The sequence below is a fragment of the Thamnophis sirtalis genome, unplaced genomic scaffold (assembly GCF_051295495.1).
Source record: "Thamnophis sirtalis isolate CommonGarterSnake01/CBP01778 unplaced genomic scaffold, rThaSir2_p1.2 scaffold_1, whole genome shotgun sequence".
NCBI classification, from domain to species: Eukaryota; Metazoa; Chordata; class Lepidosauria; order Squamata; family Natricidae; genus Thamnophis; species Thamnophis sirtalis.
This window is the reverse complement of record NW_028261381.1, coordinates 155256921-155278040: the sequence shown is the minus strand read 5'-3', so window position 1 is coordinate 155278040 and position 21120 is coordinate 155256921. Positions and strand designations below refer to the sequence as shown.

Below are 21120 nucleotides of genomic sequence, written 5' to 3'. Positions count from 1 at the left end.
GAAGAACCCTTTCAAGTGATTGTGGATTTGGGGGTCTTATATCCTCAAACTAGAGACATTTATTCCTTGATTTTGGATGGGGTTGCACGTCTTGCTTGGATTCAGTGGGCAATTGGGGAGTCCTCCTGGATTCACATCTCCTGCTTGAAAAGCAGATGGTAGCTATGACTGGAGGGCTATTGCACATCTTTGTTTTGGTGCCAATTGTTCCTGGATTGCAGGATGTGTTCATGGTCACCTACATCTTAGATACCTTCTTATTGGATTACTGCAATGCATTCTACATGGGGCTGTCCTTGAAGACAATCCAAAAGCTTCAATTGGTATTTCCCCCAACAATCTGGGTCCTCATTTTACTGACCTCGGAAGGATGGAAGACTGAGTCAACCTTGAGCCTGGTGGGATTCGAACTGCCAAACTGCAGGCAGATGGCAGTCAGCAGAAGTAGCCTGCCGTACTGCACTCTAACCACTGCGCCATTGCAGGTAATAGACAGACACACATAGAGATGCTTAAATAGATACATATACAACACACAGTTGTATACGAAATCTAGGTTATATTACCTACTTTCCCAAAATGGCTGCTAACTAATTTCTGAGAACTCAGAGGCAAGCCATTATATTTAGTATGCATTATATTTCGATCCTTCCCTTCCTCCAGAATGTTAGTCACTTCAATGCCTATCCTATTCTACTGGTTTGTTGGAAAAATTAAAAAGGGTCAAATAAGGGAATTACATATGCTTTCTTGAGCTCATTAAAATGTATAAATGCAATAATAAATCATTGACCTATTTCCCTTGTACTGGATCTTTTTCCAAGCCCAATGTTTTGCCATGCTTTATAAAGGGACAAGAGAATTCCTCTCTCCCACACTCCCACCCCGAGTTCATTTACAGAAAAGAAACTTTAGTAATTGACATGGCCAATAAAGAAGAAAAGAGGTTCCCCTCCCCCCGCTAAACCTTCATCCCAGGTTAAAATAATAGTTGCAGGATTGAGTTCAACTAAAAAAAAATTACATTACAGATTTTCACAATATTCTACAAAGTACCCAGTCTGGGTACATTGGGTGAACTAAGACAACGTACCTCAGTAATAATAATAATTTATTTGTCAGTGCACAACATATGTACAATATAGCAGTGGACTTATATACCGCTTCATAGGCCTTTCAGGCCTCTCTAAGCGGTTTACAGAGAGTCAGCATATTGCCCCCAACAATCTGGGTCCTCATTTTACCCACCTCGGAAGGATGGAAGGCTGAGTCAACCCTGAGCCGGTGAGATTTGAACCGCTGACCTGCTGATCTAGCAGTAGCCTGCAGTGCTGCATTTAACCACTGCGCCACCTTGGCTCTTATATGAGATTGGTTGAGCTCTCTCTGTGCACACACACACACACACACCCAACACAATCCAACTCACAGTGAAGACAGAAAATCCCTAACCCAATAAATCATATTAACAAACATCCAGTCCAGTTCACTGACAAATGCGCGCTCGACAAAAGCGCGCCGCCGAAACCACGGCAAGAAAACCACGAGGTTGAATTCACGCCGACGAATGAGCGCAGAAGCGAGCCGACAACAGTGCACCAACAAAAGCGCGCCTTCAACAAACAACTAATAACAACCTAATAACCCTAACCCTAATCCTAACCCTAATCCTAAACCTAACCATGAACCTAACCCTTACCTTAACTTAAATCATGCTTTTGTGGGCGCGGTTTTGATGGTGCGTTGTGGGCATGTTTATGACATCACGGTTTTCTCACCGCGGTTTCATCGGCACGCTTTTGTCGTGCGCGCATTTGGCGGGTCACGACCCAGTCCTATTGCACCAGTGTGAACATGTTACATGTTGTGCTGGCCCTGTAAGACCATCGTACTACGTAGTTATGATGTAATTTCCCATTCAGGAGTCTGACAACCCACGGATAGAAACTGTTCTTTAGCCTGTTTGTGTGGGTAGCTGTACTTCTATATTTCTTTCCCGATGGTAGGAGGGTAAAGAAGTGCTGTCCAGGGTGTGAGTCGTCCCTGAACCTAAATCAAGGTAGTTAATTTTTATTTCTACATATGTAGTGAAGTAGGGGAGGGGTCTCCCCTGAGACCTTCATTTAACATAAGGCAGAAATTATGGATCAAATCTGGAATTCAATATAATCTATAGAAGAATTTCATCCAGATTGCTCTGAATCTAGAGAAGGAAGCAGTGAGCAGAGGAGGAATAAAAGCAACCCCATTCAATTGGGGAGAATTTCTGCAAAATAGAACTGCATCCTGTATGAATTTGGGAAGTGGGGAAGGAGTGTTCTCTGGCACACTACTTTGACATGATGCTGTGAAAGGCTTTGTGAGAGTCACCCACACGCTATTTACCCAGGAGCACAAGCATTCGTGCGTGGGCAGATGCAAAATGTTCCTTCACCCACATCTCCTTTTATGGATCACAAGGGGTGGGCAGAGATGTATCACCATGGAATATATGTCAGAAAGCTCTACTAAAGGAGTCTATGGAAAATCTCTTCTTCTCCAAAGCAAAGTGATGATTTGGATAACTTGGCATCCACTAATTTTAAATGTAAAGGTAATTGCTGTTTCTTGCAACCCCCAAACAACACGACCTGAATGCCAAAAGGAGGTACCAGAAAATGGAAAGGAATGAAGTCTTTTTTTTTAAATTAAAAATATTTCTGTGGGGTATGGAAAGACGAGTCTCAAATATTCTTGGACATACTTAATGGCCGACTCAGTGATGCCAAAATGGTAACTGAATTTGGAAGGAGGGGAATGAGAACTGAACATATTTTTAGGGCTTTTCTCCACTCTTACATAACCATAATAAAACTGTGAGCTGGTAAACCTCCTTTTTCAGCCGTGTCCCCCCGACACTTCAGCCGTGTGTGAAACAATAATCTTAGCTCTAGCAATAGTAGCATTTTTCCTTTTAAGTTCACACCCTCCAATAACAGCCATAAGTTGTGTAAAAGTTTATTTAACCCCCATTAGGTTTGAATGTAGGTCAGGTAATCAGTAGTAGGCAGGATCAGTGCGGTGCTTATTTTTCATTTCAGCTTGATGCAGGCATACCTGCCTCCCAATTCAGTTCTTGGTCAACCTTGTCTATGGCCATTCTGCTCTTGCCTTTCTATAAGCTGAAAGCAGTAAGGCTGTAAGTGTCTATGGAGATTCTCAGTCATCCAGGTCATGGTTGTCCCAAAGGTGCTTTTTCAAGAGGCAACTGGACTTTCTTGTTTTTCTTTGAATATAGGAAAACAAACCCATCAGGACAAGAATCAGCAACCCATCTGCATTCGGAAGACAAAGGCAGCAAAGTCACACATTTTGTGACTGTGCTGTCTTTTGAAGACAGTAAACTCCACATTTTGGACAGAGACTGCTGGTTTGAAAGAGGGATCAAAGAGGCCATCTGTGTCGAAACTGAACATCCCTCTCTCAACAGAGGGGGAGGGATACAACCAAATCTACCCTCTGTCTATAACATAGTCCTTTCAGCAGTTCCAAGAAGGCTCCACACTGATTTGCACTGCTCAAGTGACTCTGATAGGCCACCAAGTGGTCTCAACGACTCTCTACAAGAATGCAAATGACCAGCTGTCTGCAAGAAATATAAATCTTTCCATTCCCCACCATCCAGTCAGAGCTGAAGAAACTTCTTGAATGAGAAGCAAAAACGTCTTCAAAGAAAAACAAGAATGTCCAGTTTCCTCTTGAAAAAGCACCTTTGTGATAGTAAGACAATACTGGAGAGCTATCAGAATTGCATAATAATACAAGAGTGCTGAACCAGCAACAGCTTTAAGGGACAGCATGGGAAACATTTCATTCCATAGCAGGGGTGAAATTCAGCAGTGTCTGACAGATCCTGGAGAACCGGTAGCCGAAATTTTGAGTAGGTCAGAAAACTGGCAAATACCACCACCAGGAGTGGGGATTTTGCAGTATCCTCCCCCTGCCACGCCTACCAAGCCACACCCACAGAACCAGTAGTAAAAAAAATGAATTTCACCACTGCTCCATAGTCCATATGTTTTTGGAGAGTAAAAGGGGAAAAATACTTTCAGTCTTGCAAGTTTCTGTTAATGTAACCTTACAGTAAAAATAGTGCACTTGGTTGTACTTGTCTGGACTACCTCAAAGAGTTAAGACTTATATAAAGGAATGAAAAGAAAGGAGGGAGCCTCTTAATAGAGAGGATATTCTATCTCCTATTCCGAGTTATTAATTTTGCTCCATCTTAATTACAAAAGAATAGGATGTAGGAGAAAAAGCATTTTAATCAGCAGTGGGTAAAGGCCATTTGCCTAAATGTGTGGCCTTTCTGTTATTATTATTATCAAGTTAACATTTTTGGAATACTTCATATAATATACTGATTGTCCAGTCATGACAAAAGGTATAATTGCCATGGATGCAGCCCAACCTGTGATAACAACCTCTGCTGTTTGTCCTAGAATACACAAAGGATTTTCTCCTATTCATCATACCTAGCTCACACATCTTAAGGACCAGGCTTCTAGGCTGCTTAGAGCCCCCCTTCTGGTCAAATTCAGAAAACAGCCAGCTTTTCATACATGATTCTGAGCAGAGGAAGCATTCAAAAGATCTGCCCTCTTCTGGTTCAATGGAAAAACTGCAATTAACTGCAGATAAAGGTAAAAGTAAAGATTCCCCTTGCACATATGTGCTAGTTGTTCCCAACTCTAGAGGCCGGTGATCATGTCCGTTTCAAAGCTGAAGAGCCAACACTGTCTGAAGACATCTCCGTGGTCATGTGGCTGGCATGATTAAATGCCAAAGGTGCACAGAACGCTGTTACCTTCCCTCCAAAGGGGGGTTCCTATTTTTCTACTTCCATTTTTACATGCTTTTGAACTGCTAGGTTGGCAGAAGCTGGAACAAGTAATGGGAGCTCACTCCGTTATGTGGTGCTAGGGATTCGAACCTACATCGAACAGATAGTGGGCGCTAAACAAATAGCTGAACATGGCACTTGTTGTAATCCAGTTTTTCTTGGGAAACTAAGGCAAGTAGATCATCTGAGTTGAGATCATTCAAATGTTCTTCACCAGATATACGAGGATTACAATGTGCAGAACTCCAAGTCAACAAAGATCATGGAAGCTAGGAATTTCTTTAAAAAGTATAATTTGGGGGAAATTGCACTGCTTTAGAGAACTTTAGGTAACATAATTAAGGTTACATCAACAGGGTGGCATATTTTTCTGATTACTAGACTGAGTTAAGTTGTGTTTTTTTTAAAAAAAAAGAAGCCATTTCCAAAGTGCCTGTAAAATGTTTAAATGCCTTAATATGCTCGAATGAAGTTCTTTTTCACCTGATAAAATCTTTGAATGGAGGTCATTGCTTGATGACCTCAAGACTATTTGTTCAGTTCTTGGCAATAATACAGCGTAGTTTGCTATTGCGTTTTGTGATTGTTTTTTAAATACTCAGATTAGCCAGCAGCCCTGCAATTCCATGATGGTCTCCTTTCCAGGCCCCAAACCTCCTTAACTTCAGAACCAAGATAAGGTCAGCCAGATGCTGCACCCAGCTGATGCTTCTATTATCACAAGCAATGCAAATTACAAAATTCAGAAACCACCATTTGTTTTTTGCTTGCACAGCAGTGCCCATCCCATGTGGTTATAAGGAAAGCCATATCACATTCTGATAAAGATACTGCAGCTCTTTTGCTGTAGCTTCTCCCACAGAACAGATTCACTCCTTGTCAAAAAATATTTGTTAATATGTACTACACACAGCGCAACATAGTAAGATTGACTTTTGATGGGAAAGGAAGATGTTACTTGGCGATAGGGGACTTCCAAAGAAACTATATGTCCTTATTGCAGAGGGAAGGGGACACCCTTTGGTGACTGCAAAGAAATGGGTAAGTGTTCTGACCCCCCCATTCTCCATCCAGGAACGAATGCCGACACCAACATAAATGAGAATGTTTTTTAATCAGTCCAGACTCTCGTTGGCTGCAAGCCACATAAACAAAGAGATAAGCACTCTGGCAGCAAGTCTTACAAAACTTGGCAGCAATGCAAACAAACTCTGGCAGCAATCCAGCCTGCCAAGTTTGTTTCTTGTTAGTCCTTAACATTGACTTCTGCAGAAGGGCCTGGCACAAGCAGTCTCTTTTATAATCAGGAGAGGATCTTAATGAGCATCAGCTGAACGTAATCACCTCCTGTAATTACGCAGTTGTTCTTGTCGCCGAGTAGCTCTTCGACGGCGTGTATCCTGGAACAACTCACAGGTGTTTTCTGGATCACTCACTCTTGTCTCCTCCCCACTGATCCAAGACTCAGGCGCCACCTGGTGGCCAACCAGTCTCTCCCCACCCTGCTTGGAGTCGGAACCCTGTCCAGGGTCCTCCATCTCCTCCAAAGCCGACTCATAAGACCCCCTCGCTGTCAGAGTCTGCTGGCAGCTCCAACGGCTCCTGCCAGGCCACAACAGGTAGGTAATAAGATGGCAGAATTGAAGACTTACAAAACTTCTGACCCCACAAAGCCCTTATAAGCAGAAGAATACCGACACTGACATCCCCAAAATTCTGCTGAAGATGTTACTAGCCTGGTAACAAAGCCCATTGGCCGCGGCTCTATGTCCTCCCCCCTTCCCCCCCCCCAGTGTCACTTGGGAAGCCTGAGCAGCAGATGCGCCTCTCCGCCCCTGGGAGCTTCGCAGGAGGTGACCGTGCAGCTCTGCCCACCAGGCCAGCTCACAGAGCCTCCCTGCCCACAGGAAAGGAGCAGCTTGGGCCTGGCTGCCCAGTTCCCACTTTACCACAGAGGCTGGAGGGCCAGAGGAGCCGCTGGACAGGGCAGTCCATGCCTGATTAGAGGACTGGAGGCTAAAACATACAATGAACGGTTGCAGGAACCGGGCATGGCTGGTCTAGTGAAGAGAAGAACCAGGGGAGACAGGATAGCATCTTCCAATATTTGAGGGGTGACCACAGAGAGGAGGGGGTCAAACTATTTTCCAAAGCACCTGAAGGCCATACAAGGAACAATGGATGGAAACTGAACAAGGAGAGATTCAACCTGGAAATAAGGAGACATTTTCTGACAGTGAGAACAATCCACCGATGGAATAAAAGTTGCCTTTGGAAGGTGTGGGAGCTTCATCACTGGAAGCTTTCAAGAAGAAACTGGGCTGCCATCTGTCAGAAATGGTGTAAGGTCTTCTGCTTGGGCAGTGGGCTGGACTAGATGACCTAGAAGATCCCTTCCAACAGTGGTATTCTATATTCTAAGCTCAGAGAACGAACCTATACTCTCAAGTTACAGCAAAACCAACCATCCATAGAGCAGACAGTAGAAGTTCTAGCTCAGTGCTGACATCTTCTGGGAAAAACAAGATATATTTTTTAATTTATTGTGGAAATTAGGGGGGAAAACTACTGTCATAATCCCCGTAGTTAAAATGCTTTATTTTAAGTTCTGGACCATGATGAGTGATCTGTGATATTCACCTCTTTTCCCCAGGATCTCACCAAAGAAGTAGCTGATGACTTGCCAGAAACTTGGGTTTGTGAGAATGTGCAGAACCTTCCATATGAAGCTGCTTCCTGAGGAGAGTAGCAGTGTGTCACCCTACTTGTTAGAGAGCACTATTATATTAGGAAATTGTATGTGAAGGCCTTCTCTTTCCCAGAGTTATGAAAAGGGAGGTTTTATTTTTTTTTTCCATATGGTGGTTGCTTAACAAGCACCACATTAGCTTGTATGTCTGAGATGCATATAATGTATTTTTTTCTTTATTTCTGAATTAGTGTTTTGTTTCTGTTTAAAAAAGAAAAGAAAATCCGGAAATGTTTCTATTAGGGATAATAGATCCCAAAATCATTAAAACCAATCAATAGGTACTCGTCCATATCCTGACGGCGGCAAGAATCTCATATGCGCAGTGCTGGAAGAAAGAAAATGCCCCCACTAGTACAATGGTTATGAATAAAATTTTAGAAATAGCAGAAATGAATAGACTAACAATGCTGATTAATGAAAAAGAAGATACAGACTTCTATAAAGTCTGGGAGAAACTATACAAATGGTTTGATAAGAAAGACAATGAGAATTAAAATATATAAATGAGATATTTTATTAACTTAAAATAACTTAAGGAACAATTTAAAATGAAATTATGATATACAAAGACTAAGTAACAAATGAGATAAGATATATATTAGAGGTGAGAATTCACCTACAAGTAAGATTAATAGACCACAGCGTTGAAAAAACTTTTGATGATCTGATAGGAAAAATCCGTTATGAATACCTGCATAGAATTAGTGTGTTTTTTTTCCTTAGGTAGATAGGTAGATAGGCAAGGTGAGATGAAATATGTATATATATGTATGAATTTTTGCCATTTGCGTTGTAAACATGTAATGAGTTCTATTTCACTTTTTGTATTTTGTAAACCTTGCCTTTTTTATAACCTTTAATAAAAATTTATAAACAAAGAAAAGAGAAGCACAAATGCTTCAAACCAAAATCTAAAAGGCAAAAGCAAAAACACAGAAATTAAAATAATGCAGGAACAAACCTCAAAATAACAGTAACAAACCCTACGTAAATATGAATGCGTAAGCGATTTAACAGAGAGAGAAAATTCTAAAAATTAATATCCCATTTTTTTTCTATCCAGTATGGCATTTATTCAGCCATTTTTCTGTATGCTTTAATAGGGCAAGCGCGTTTTAATATTTGTTGCAAAACTCTTTCCCTTTTATTCACTTTTGTGGACAAATGAGTTGCATCAATGATAGTTGCATAATTAATTCAGAGTAGAAAGCGTTTGAAAAATTGGCTCTGTAATGTGACATTGAGACCTCCATCTTGAATTTAAGTTCCAGCCCAAATTACATTTGGTGTAGAGCTGGATAATCATTATCTATAATTTACTAGTTATCTTCCATTTTGGCTGATATATCAGCTCTCTTTGTGGTGTCTGGATGTGATGCCGGGTTTGATTGTTTGAAAAAAAGGAAGTGCCACTCTTGGTGGTAAAAGGTAACATCCTCTCCCCGCCCCCCCAATACCCATGTAATTAATTGTAATAGGACAAAGGTATATAAACTCTTGTTCTGTTTTTACTCATGGATACTCAGTTTTGCTGGGATGTCTTCCCTGGATGATTTTGATATTATCCTTTGTTTTTGTTCTGCACTGCCTGAAGATGTTTACATGGGAAAAGGTATAAATATATATTATGTTATAAACAGGAGTGTGAAACTTGATTTCATTGAGGGCCGCATCAGGGTTGTGTTTGACCTTGGGGGATGTGGCCAGGGTGGGCGTGGCCAGCTCAATGTCACTCATGTCGAGGGCGCCAATGGTGGCCCAAGCGCTCTGCCAGAGAAAACAGGCTCCTGAACTCCATTTTCAACTGCAACGTCCTCCTGCAACCTTCTGCCAGAGAAAATGGAGCTCAGGAGGACCTGCGTGCAGCCTTACTGACCTCTGTTTTCGCTGGCAGAGGCACCACAGGCTGGTCCTTTGCTGTTTCCAGCGTGGCCCCATGGGGCAGATCTAAGCACCCTGCTTGATCCGGCCCCTGGGCCTTGAGTTTGACAAACAAATTGTTATAAACAAACCTTATTGATGCATGAAGGCAGCAAGACTCATAAGGGACTGTTAAACACAAGTGAAACACACTCACTGTTTCTCCAGGTTGGAGGATGAAGACTGCTTGCCCTTTAATGCTTACTGGCTTATAGTAAAATCCTATTATGTACAGCTTTCTCTGGCATCCCATAGATCGGAGCTGTGCATCCTTTGAAATAATTCAGAAATGCTTTTGACTTTGCATAAACACATGTCCTCTTTATCATACATTAAAGAAGCCCAACTTTTTTTAGCATTTCGTTTTGTTGTTGTTTTGACCATTTAGTCGTGTATGACCCTTGGCGACCATACAGGCAAGTGTTCTGCATGCTACCTTCTTAATTGTTGGAGGTTCATCTGTGTATTAGATTTGCTGTTATCAAGCCAGTGTATTATTTGCTTGACCCTTCTTATTTTTCCACTATTTGCATGCATGAAATGGCCAAAGTAAATCAGACATAATTTTATGATTTTAGCTTCTAGTGATATGTCTGGTTTTATATAATTTAACGCATGTTAGTTACTCTGGCTGTCCATGGTATATGCAGTAATTTATGCCTGCACTACAGTTCAAAGGCATCAATTCTTCTTCGATCAGCCATTCTTAGTGTCCAGTTCCCACATCCATACATCATTATAGGGAAGACTATTGCTCTAACCAGCTGCTTTTTGTATTTATATCAATATTGCTGCTCAGGGTTTTGTAACAGCATTAAAAAGTGCCTCAAGAGCCCCACCATATTGAATGATTTATTTCCTTAAACCAGCAAAAGCTTTTTAAGGTTCTCCCAACAGTAGTCCTGGTGAGCACTAACCATCTCCAAAAGTAGCCTGAATAAATGATAGGAATTACACTAGGGCTTCCAGGGACAGCAACCAGCAATCAACCCCAAGCCATGGCTTCTACATATCAATCTAGAAATAGCCAAGAACTTAACAGGACTCATGTGTCACAGCTCTGATCTGGGAGGGGAACATTCCTTCCATAGGTCTCAATGCAGATCATGTACTACCACCAGTTCCAGTTTTATCCCTTGCCTGCATGTGAATTAATTGAATTCATACATTAATACAGATTTAGACTGTTTTTTTTTTTTCATTTTTGCTCATCTTAGAGGACTTCACCAGAGACGGTGACTTTACTGAAAAGTGGGTAGACATTTTGGGCTCATCTTTCCAATTTTGTGGAATTTGGAATAATTTGTAGCATTAGAGCACAGAGTCTATTAAATGCAGTGGAATCTTAACACATTTTCCTTTAGATTTTTTAATCCCATTTTTATTATTTTTAAAAATAACTCAAGGTGGCAAATATATCTAGGTAATACTCCTTCCTCCTCCTATTTTCCCCATAAAAATAACCCTGTAATGTTAGTTAGGTTGAGAAGAGTGATTGGCCCAAAGCCACCCAGTTAGCTTTCCTGCCTACTGTTGATATTAGGGATTTTGTGTTAAAATGGTATTAATGCTATTAAAATCAGCATATGGCTATCAAACCTCTGGAACACAATTGAATACAGATTTGTAATTAGCATCCCACTAAATAGAGATAACTTTAGCTCCCTCTGCAAGTGTCTGTGGACATTCTCATTCATCCAGGTTATGTTTGTCCCAAAGATGCTTTTTCAAGAGGCAACTGGACTTTCTGTTTTTTCTTTGAAGACATTTCGCTTCTCATCCAAGAAGCTGAAGAAGCTTCTTGGATAAGAAGTGAAACATCTTCAAAGAGCTAAAGAAGCTTCTTAGCCAAGAAGCAAAATGTCTTCAAAGAAAAACCAGAAAGTCCAGTTGCCTCTTGAAAAAGCACCTTTGGGACATCCTTCTGCAAGGCCATATTTTTCTTCAGTCCAACGTAGTAACTCCTGTTATATCCACACAGATCCCTATGTTTTAGTTGGATTTTTAGGACACTAGGTCATTAGTAAGCCAGCACACAATAGGCCACTGGTGAACCAGCACACAGCAGCTGAATCCAGCTATAAACGACGATGCACGGGCTGTGCTAAGCCCTAATTAAACAAAACAGTATTTCATCTATACATTAGTAAAATTCTGATACCTGTAACCTTTAATTTTACCCATAGGCCAACACAAGTTACCTAAAGTGGCCTAGTTTACACAACGTGTCCAAAATCCAGGTCTCATATCTCCTTGTGGTATTAAAATTTGGCACATTTGATTTTATAACACAAGCATTATCGTAAAGCAGTTTATGACATAATGCAAAATGCCATAAAACATTTCCTGTGCTGTTTGTCTCTGCTATCCACTTCAACAAGAGCTGTTAATAGTTTATGACATAATTGAGAACTCATTAAAACCTTTCCTGCACTATACATTTGAAGATGGTCTTTTCAAAGCAGATACACCTCTTTTCCAGGGAAGGCTGTACATTAGAAGCTCTGTCATCATTGAAGGCATTGAGGAATCTGGGCTGTTGGTTTGAGCTCTGAGCTTGGCAATTTGGCTGCAAACGTTTCATCACCATTTGAGGAGACATCATTAGTGTGCTTTGAAGTGTGCTGGTCTATCCCAGCACTGGCCTTTAAATACTGCTTTATGTGATGCAGATTGGTGAAGTCTCCTTGAATGGTGACAAAATGTTTGCAACTGAGAGCTCAAACCAATAGCCCAGCTACCAACCCGAGCTACTAAATCTTCCAAGTATATTTTAGTTGAGGAATCTGAACGGGAAATCTCTCTGAAATGATGACTCCATGGAGCATATTAGGGATTTTATTTATTTGTTTGTTTGTTTGTTTATTATTACTTGTCAAGCATGTATAAGATAACAGATATAAGTATAAACATGATTATGAATACATGAAATGGGTACGAATAAATTGGGAAATTAGGACAGGGACAGTAGGCACTTTGGTGCCTTATGCACCCATTGTCTGGTGTTATTATTACAAGGAGATTCCTTCGAGTTCATCTCAGTCTGGAAACGTTTGACTCGTTTAAGGGCCAGGGGTTGTTACAATCCATTGCTTCAATATACGTTCTATAGCAGTGTTCCTCAACCTTGGCAACTTGAAGATGTCTGGACTTCAACACCCAGAATTCCCCAGCCAGCGAATTCTGGGAGTTGAAGTCCGGACATCTTCAAGTTGCCAAGATTGAGGAACACTGTTCTATAGGGTGCAAAAGAAGGCCCTCAGCCTAAACCAGGGCACCCTCCGGAAGTAATGGCGAGGACCCCACCGAAAGAGGAAGGCGCGTCTCCTCGCCCACCGTAAACATGGCGTTTCTACCGTCTCCTCCTTGCGCCCGCCAGGAGCAAGGAACTTCCTTCGATTGCGCATGCGCTTTTCTCACCATCTCTCCCCCCCCCCCCAGCCAGCCCCGGGCGATGGCTTGCAAACCTGGGCGTTTGCGTGAGGCGGAGCTAAGGCGGAGCCGGAGCAAAGAGACCGAGCCGGAGACCACCTCACCCGGCCTCTGCTTCAACCCCTCCTCCTCTTCCCTCCCTTCCTTTCCCTTCCCCTCGGCGGCGGCATGGAGAACCCTGAGGCGGCAGTGGCCGCCACCAACGGCAATTCCTCCGCTTCGAACCCGGCCGCCCCCTGCCTGGGCGGATTCCGCAAAGGCGCGAGGAGACTCGGCGATTCCGAGGAGGAGAAACCGCTGGGCGATTCTAAGGCGGCCGGCGAGGAGCAGCCGCCGCCGCGCCCGCGCTCTCCTCAGCCGCCGCCGCCGCGCTTGTCGTCTTCGGGTTCCGAGGAAGCGGCGGCGCCGCCGGACCACCCGGAAGGTCCCCAGCGCTTGCCGCCTCTCCCTCACCGGCGCCCGCATCATCATCACCACCACCACCGCCGCCACCATTCCCCGCTGAACGCTTCTCCCCCACAGAGGCGGCGCCGGCGCCGCAGCAACCGCCTCCTGCTCCTCGACCCCGGCGGCGCTGCGCTGATGGAGGCGGGCAGCGCTGCCGGGCCGCTCTACCCGCCGTTGGGCCGGGTGGAAGACGGGGAGGCGGAGGACGACGACGACGACGACGACAAGGAGGACGATGACGACGAGCTGGACGAGGCGGGCGACGAGGAAGGCGCCAGCGACTTGGCTAGCAGCGAGAGCGCCGGCAGCGGCTTTTCCACCCCGGGCTGCGTCCTGGCCGAGCGCCGCAAGCGAGCCCGCGGATCCGGGAGCGGGCTGAGCGGCGGGGGCAGCTCGATTTCCTCCTGCATCACCCGCGCTTACGAGGTGGTCCGCGAGCTGGGGGCCGAGGAGGTGCGCTGGTTCTACCGCGAGGACCGCAAGAGCTGGAAGCCGTTTATCGGCTACGACTCGCTGCGCATCGAAGTGGCCTATCGCGCCCTTCTGCTTCCCGACCACTCCGGCTCGTCCAGCCCCACCGCCGCGAGGCCTGAGAAACTCGCGCCTTCTTCCAGCCTCCCGAGCCCTGAGCCCGTTTGTGTCCGTGGCGGTCTCTACGAGGTGGATGTTGCCCACTCCGAGTGCTACCCGGTCTATTGGAACCGTAAGTGGCTTCTTCCTCTCCTCCTCCTCTCCCATTTTAACCTTTGCTCCTGCTGGATGCTGGCGGGTGCAAGGGAGCCTCCTTTGGGGACTCAAACTGTTCTTCTCTCCAGAGAGGGGATGCCTTGCCATCACTTACTAAAGTGCTGAGTCTCTTTGGGTGCCTTGGTTAGGAGTGATGTCCAGTAGGGTGAGGGCCGAATTGGCTGGGAAGGCTAATCAAATGAACGTTGCCTAAACCTTGGACAAGAAAATCAGCTGCCCTACATTCAGTATGCATTATTTCTCAACCAAACATGCACTTGTAGACTTAGGATTTTATGTAAACATGTTTCTTCCTTAAAAAATAAAAAGCTAGAATCCCGCTTGTAAGCATATAGCAAAAAATCATTATAGGCATAGGAGCCAGGTGAAGGATGAAGAATAGATGTTCAGCATCTTTGCCCTTAATTAGATGTCTCTCCCCCCCCCCCTCTGTTTGCACTGCCCATTCTTCAAATATGCAGAATCACTGAACACTTGCTTCACTTTACAGACTTACTCTTCATCTGTCAACTAAGAAGAAAGCTTGTTGTCATCATCTTCTCTGTATATCATATTATTTTCTTCTGCTATGGAGCACCTTCCCAAATTTAATAGTATTTTTAAATTTTTGTTTCTCTTGTATGTATGTGTGTGTGCATTGTTTATTATTTTTTCCTAATTGACAATGACCACATACACACACACACACTTCCATATGCAAGTGTATGTCTAACCTATTGGATAACCTGAAGACGTTCTGTAGTTGAGTGGCTTCAAAATTTAAGAAATAACTAACTAAATAAAGTTGGTTTATCTCTTTATGAATTTGCTCTTTTCTTGTTCTCAAACATCATTAGTTAGCACTTGTTGGCTTATTGTTAAATTAAGCATCTAGCAATAAGGAATCTAGGGTCATGTTTGGGTTGTTGTGCAATTATTAATATCCTGAAAGAGAAAGGTGAGATATTTAAAGAACAAAGGCATTCTAGGAACAGTTTATGGACTTTGTGGAAATGAACATTTGCCAGTTATTTTGTTTCATATATTATTGAGGCATGGTGGGACAACATTGGGAATGTTGTAAATGAGATAGCCCTTTTGGGTCCTGTAATAGATCTGGGGAGGCAACACGGCATTCATAGATCTTAAAAAATTCTTTACCTATAATTAGGGTCTTTGCTCCCGAGATAGCAAAATGTGAATAGTCTAGGTAAGGCTATGGGCACAGTTTGGGCATCCTGCTGCCCAGGAGATTCTTTAATGTTGCCAATGTTACCTTTTGTGGTTCTAGCATTAGTCCCAAAAGAAAAGATCTGTAATTTCTAGGATCTACAGTACAAGCAAGTGAACTCTGTGTTGAGGGGCATAGTTTGTGCATCTCCAGGTGTTGTACCAGTTGTAGCTCTACTGGATCTCTCAAGAATAACTCACATTACTACTTCTTTGTACTATTGCAATTCACTCTACATGGCTTGCCATGAAAGATCACTCATTCAATTGACCCAATACACCATGTTGGGTTTTGGCTGGTGCAGAATTACATGAGCACATGAGACCTCTGCTAGAGGCCCTGCAATGGCTTTCCATATGTTTCCAACTGCAATCAAAAGTGCTGGTTTTAATCTTTACAGTTCCACATGTTTGGCACAGAGGCCCTTATTTGATTCATGAGGCCCAACAGATTTCAGTGATGTTCTATGGCACTGTGAGTAGGTATTGGCCTTTGGAGTTGGCTGTAGCCTGATACCATAACACGAGCACCTCCTAAAATTGTGTTCTGTTAAAAAAGGAATGATTATGTAACCCCAAGAAAATTAAAGTATTTAACCATACTGCAAGGCTTCATCTCTATAGTGATATCTACCATTGTTACATATACCATCAATAATCTCATAATATATGTCTGGATTGAAATTAGAACTGGACACTAATGCCAAATTAGCATAGGGTTATAGTTTGCTCCTTTTTGCTCAAGTAGATGCTGGGAAGGGGATATTTTAATATGGATTCTTATACTGAGCAAGAGTTTGGACTTGATAATCAAATGGATTCTTGTTCCAGTGATATATTGGCATAATATAATTCATCATGAAAAGATTATGTGCAGTTCTTCACTTCTCTAAATCATGGTATATACAACATGATCACCTACAATGGGGAATCTTTGTATATTCATGAAGGTTTCTACAAAATCATGATATATTAAGTTTCCAACTACATAGGAGGGATGTGTGTATATGAAATCTCATTGATTCCATGCAGTCATCATATACCCATGCAGTTTGCCTTCAATAATGTTTCCTTCATGACTCAGGAAAGGAAGGGCCAATTTTCCACATATTAAATTGTGGGTGTTGGAATGTGATACATTTGAAAGAACATGATGGAACGGTGCAGTTGAATACTTGCCACAGTCAGTTGGATATTGTTAGTCGTTGCTTATAAGCTTTCTTATACTGTATTTGCATCTGTCAAATTAATATTTTTGTTTTGGTCTGGAATCTCTTACTGTTTTATTATCCTTGTGCTATCCAGAGAAATTCAGAGAATTTCCTCTGACATGAAAAGGAAGTATAGCATAGTTTCATTTCCACTGATCCTGAGATATTGTGTATATATATATATTTGTTTTATTATATCTCTTGTAGTCTTCCAGAGGATGCATGAAAACTGTTATGTTCTCTAGTTCGATATATGCTCCCCTTTGTTGACAATGTAGATTACTGTAAGTGGGAGCTAGCATAACAAAATAGTTTTCCAATGAGTGATGAAATTTTACCATTATACTGATTGCTTTTACAGAAGAAGATAAAGGCTGTTTGTTCATTTATGTAGTTTCAAGACCAGGAGGGAGAAAAAGGGCTCAACAGGCAACCTGGAAGTCCATTCCCGAACTTCCGGTTTGTGTGTTAGGCTGTTTTTTGCCCTCGGGAGGCTTCAGGGAAGCCTCTGGAGCCTAGGGAGGGCCTACCGGGCCCACTGGAAGTTGGAAAACGGGCCATTTCTGGCCTCCGGAGGGCCTCCAGGATGATAGGGAAAGGGAGAAAACTGGCCCAACAGGCAACATGGAAGTCAGAAAATGGGCTGTTTCCGGCTCCAGAGTCTCCGGGAGTCGGGGGAGGCCAGTTTCACCGAACTTCTGGTTTGCGTGTTGCACCGAGCTTCCAAACTTCCGGTTTGCATGTTGGGCGTTTTTTGCCCTCCAGAGGCTTAGAGAAGCTTCCAGAGGGTGAAAAATGGGCGAAAATCAAGGCCGAAAATCACTGGAGCTGACAGGGCAATGCCTTACGTGCCCTCAGAAATGATTCCACGTGCCACCTATGGCACGCATGCTATAGGTTTGCCATCACGGGTCTAAAGCATGGGTGTCAAACTCACAGTGTCAAGTTGCATTCACATGATGTTTCATGACATTTTTTCCCTTTGTGGAGCTGGGATGGGCATGACCTGTGCGTGACCTATCCAGCCCATGGGCCGCCAGTTTGACAACCATAGTCTATAGGATGTGATCTGCTGTATAGCCTTCTGATTCGCCTGTTATTCAGGGATGTGCTTATATCACAAAAAAGGCGGGATTTACAGTTTTTGTCCTGTTATTCTGGATTTTTAAAATGGGGGTGCAGGAGGGAATGTTAGTGGTAATGTTTTGAAGTGGTGGCAGGTTATAAGGAGGTTGTGGGGCACAGGAATATGCAGCACATGTAGTTGTGGTTTAGCCAACTGGGGCTGGCAACTCAATAGTTAAGTGAAACATTTGCTAAATGAAAAATTATGTGACCACAATTGTGCTTATGATTTTACCTCAGCTTTCTCCTTTTTTCCTCCCTCCCTTCCTCCCTCTCTTTCTTTCTTTCTCAAAATCAAAATATGGCGCCAAATACTAGGTGGGCCCAAATGGCAAGAAAGGTCTCCAGACTTTGATTCATGAGGAAGTTGTATAAAAGGGCAAATCTTACAGTCCTTTTCACCCACTCCCATGCTTTTTGGAATGCGCTATGCTGGAATAATTATCAAGAAGAGAATTAATGTTAGTATTGGAATGGAAATGATTACAAGAAAATAAGCATGAACCTATTGGGAATACACATCAAAAGGAAAGCACTAGTGGGTCTCATCTTTCCTAATGCCGCAACCCTTTAATACAGTTCCTCATGTTGTGACCCCCAACCATGAAATTATTTTATATTTTCCGTATTTTTTCAAAAATATGTGTTTTCCGATGGTCTTAGGCGACTCCTGTGAAAGGGTCGTTCGACCTCCAAATGGGTCGCGACCCACAGGTTGAGAACCGCTGCACTAGACACTCTGTAAACTGCTTAGGAGGCAAAAGAAAGCCTTCTGCGTGAAACTGAATTTCAAGGCCTTTGTGATGTAGGAGTTAAAGCATCAGGCTGGATACTGAGAACTGGGAATTCTAATCCTGCCTTTGGCACAGGCAGCTCAATAATCTTGGGCCAGTCACTCTCTCTCAGCCCTAGGAATAAGGCAATGGCAAACCAGTTCCAAATTCTTGTGAAGAAAACTGCAGGGACTGCCACTTCTAATCAACTAACTAATGTCACAGAACCAAGCTTATGGTTAGCATATTTTAAGGGTTGGCTGGGATGTAGAAAAAAGCAGGTCAGAAAGAAGCAGGTTATTTAGGCAGTATCCACTGGAGGTGAGGGAGAAAAGCATGTCAGGCATAGGACAACACCTACTAAATTACTGTAATGTAATCACTTGATTGGGAGAGGGATACTGTAAAGGTTATAGATGCAGGTCACTGTAAAGGTCATAAATACTACAAAATTAGTTTTTCATCATCATTGTAATTGCAAATGGCTATTATCCTAGCAGAATTAAACAAGGACTACATGTCCTTATATTAAGGCCAAACATAATGCTTAAGATTTTGACTAAATCAGACCATTCCTATGAGCGCTATGGCAAGGTAACAGCTTGCTGGCTTCTGCTTGCAAGCAAGACAGCTTTTGCGAGGGGAGTTGTGTTTGAATGCTGGGTCTGAGCAGAACAAATATCATTGAGATCAATCAGAATGGCCCCAAACAGCCACTCTTCATGAAAAGACCATGGAAACTGCTATTTTTATGGTCTGCTAATGAATGGTGCTTACAACATCAAGCTCACAGTCATAAAGCAACCTATATGAACATTAGGTTTGACTGAGCCTTATATCTTAATAACTGTATTTATTTTTGTATGTTGGAGAGATTAAGACCCTTCAGACCAGTGGTGGGATTCAGCCAGTTTGCATCTATCCGGGAGAACTAGTTCTTAACTTTCTAAGAGGTTCAGAGAACCGGTTGTTGGAAGAAATCTTCTTTTGGTTTTTTTTCCGCTTTGCAGGGCTAATCCTGTAAGGAAAGCAGGAAGAAAACATTCTGATGTTGTTTCTAGCTTAATATTTATTGCCCTGCTTACAGAAACTGCCTCTCCGGTTAATCCTTATTACATTGTAACAGCTAAGGCAAAGTGCCCATCGACCTGAGTAATGTTGAGTTGGCCACGCCCACACGGTCACATGACCACTAAGCCCCGCCTACCCACCTGGTCATTAGGACAGAGAACCGGTTGTTAACTTATTTGAATCCCACCACTGCTTCAGACTAGCATGATTTTACTGTATTCCTCCTTAAAAGATGATGGTGTGAAATTGATATATTTTTTTTAAGTACATGATTTTTTTTTTAACTATGCAGCAAAAGAGTACATGGATTTTGGAAAGTTAACAGTGACTTAAGGGGCCACCGGGATTTGGAATTATAGTGTTGAATTGTTTAGAAGATATTTTTAATGGGGAAATTGAGATTTTTGTGGGGTTGGTTTGGGTTTTTTTATGATAAGGAGACCTTAAAGACTAAATACTACAGCCAAAGGTTAAGAGAAACAAAGCAGAAATCTTTACTGCAAAGTTTTGAATATCTCTCAGCCAAGCTTTTGGACAGATTAGATCAAATGCTTAATAAAATTGAGAAAACATGTTCTAATGAAGTTATAAAATAAGAACAGTGGATGTCTATAAAATTAATTTAAAGGATGATTTAATACAAATGGATCTGACTGAGGTCTATCCCCTGGAGGAGAGAACAGATATTAACCAGGAAACTAATTTGCCTAATTTGTTTCTCCTGAATATACATGAAAGCCCTATTAAGATTTGGAAATATGTTTTTAGTAATGACAAACAAAAGGATAACATTTATTTATTGATACTAAGGAAATCTGTTTAAATCCTGAAGGTTTTTCACTGGCAAACACAGATGATAAGCAAACTATCTCTGGGACTTTGAAAGGGTTAATGAATAAATTTAACAATTCAGGGAAGCTTTATAATATTGATTTGTTTGACTAAATTAAAAGAAGAAAATAGTTACAGTACATCTAGTTGCCTTTACTGGATTTTGCTGACAACAATTGATTGATGTAGCATTTGGAATTTGTTATCTTTATCTAAGATCATTACATTTTGATCCTATTGATTCTACTGTTCAGTCACTGAATAATATGTAATCTCCATTGCTTTTGTCAAAATACTGCATGTAAAAGCTGAAGCAGGCAAGGTGGGAATCACAGTGCTCAAGCCAGACCCAACACTGAATAAAGTTTGAGTAGGTGCTACATAATCTTGAAGCTGAGAAAAGAATGGCCCAAAGTCTTATTAATTTGGAATGACTAAGTAAAAGGCTTAGGATTTAAACCTTTGACTAATAAGGTTTATAGGGCTTGATGTGCTTGGGGAGACACAAACCTTTATATGCATAACTTGATTTTTATTTCCAATAAATTCAAGAGTTTTATTGAATTTATCCAATTCAATTCATTCTCGAATTGGCCTTTTTAGCCACACCAGATGCTGTTTTAGGGCCTCTTTCCAGAGCACGATACCATAGTCTTTTGAGACTGAACGATGCCAATGATTTCCAATAAAGAAATTTATTTAGCTATGACTAAATTGTGA

At 42.2% G+C, this 21120-nt stretch overlaps 1 protein-coding gene across 3 annotated transcripts in view; it reads left to right on the top strand.

Annotated features, from left to right (window-relative positions):
* The first annotated feature begins 13137 nt into the window (after positions 1 to 13137).
* Positions 13138 to 21120, top strand: part of DDHD1 (DDHD domain containing 1) — a 46121-nt gene continuing 38138 nt past the window's right edge. For 2 of the 3 annotated variants that reach the window (XM_014066474.2, XM_014066473.2), the window contains exon 1: positions 13140 to 14136. In XM_014066474.2, coding sequence (XP_013921949.2) covers positions 13155 to 14136 — 982 coding nt within the window. In that variant the 5' untranslated portion in view covers positions 13140 to 13154. Of the gene's footprint in view, positions 14137 to 21120 lie in introns of all 3 variants that reach the window. The other variant, XM_087728562.1, reaches the window with a different exon arrangement.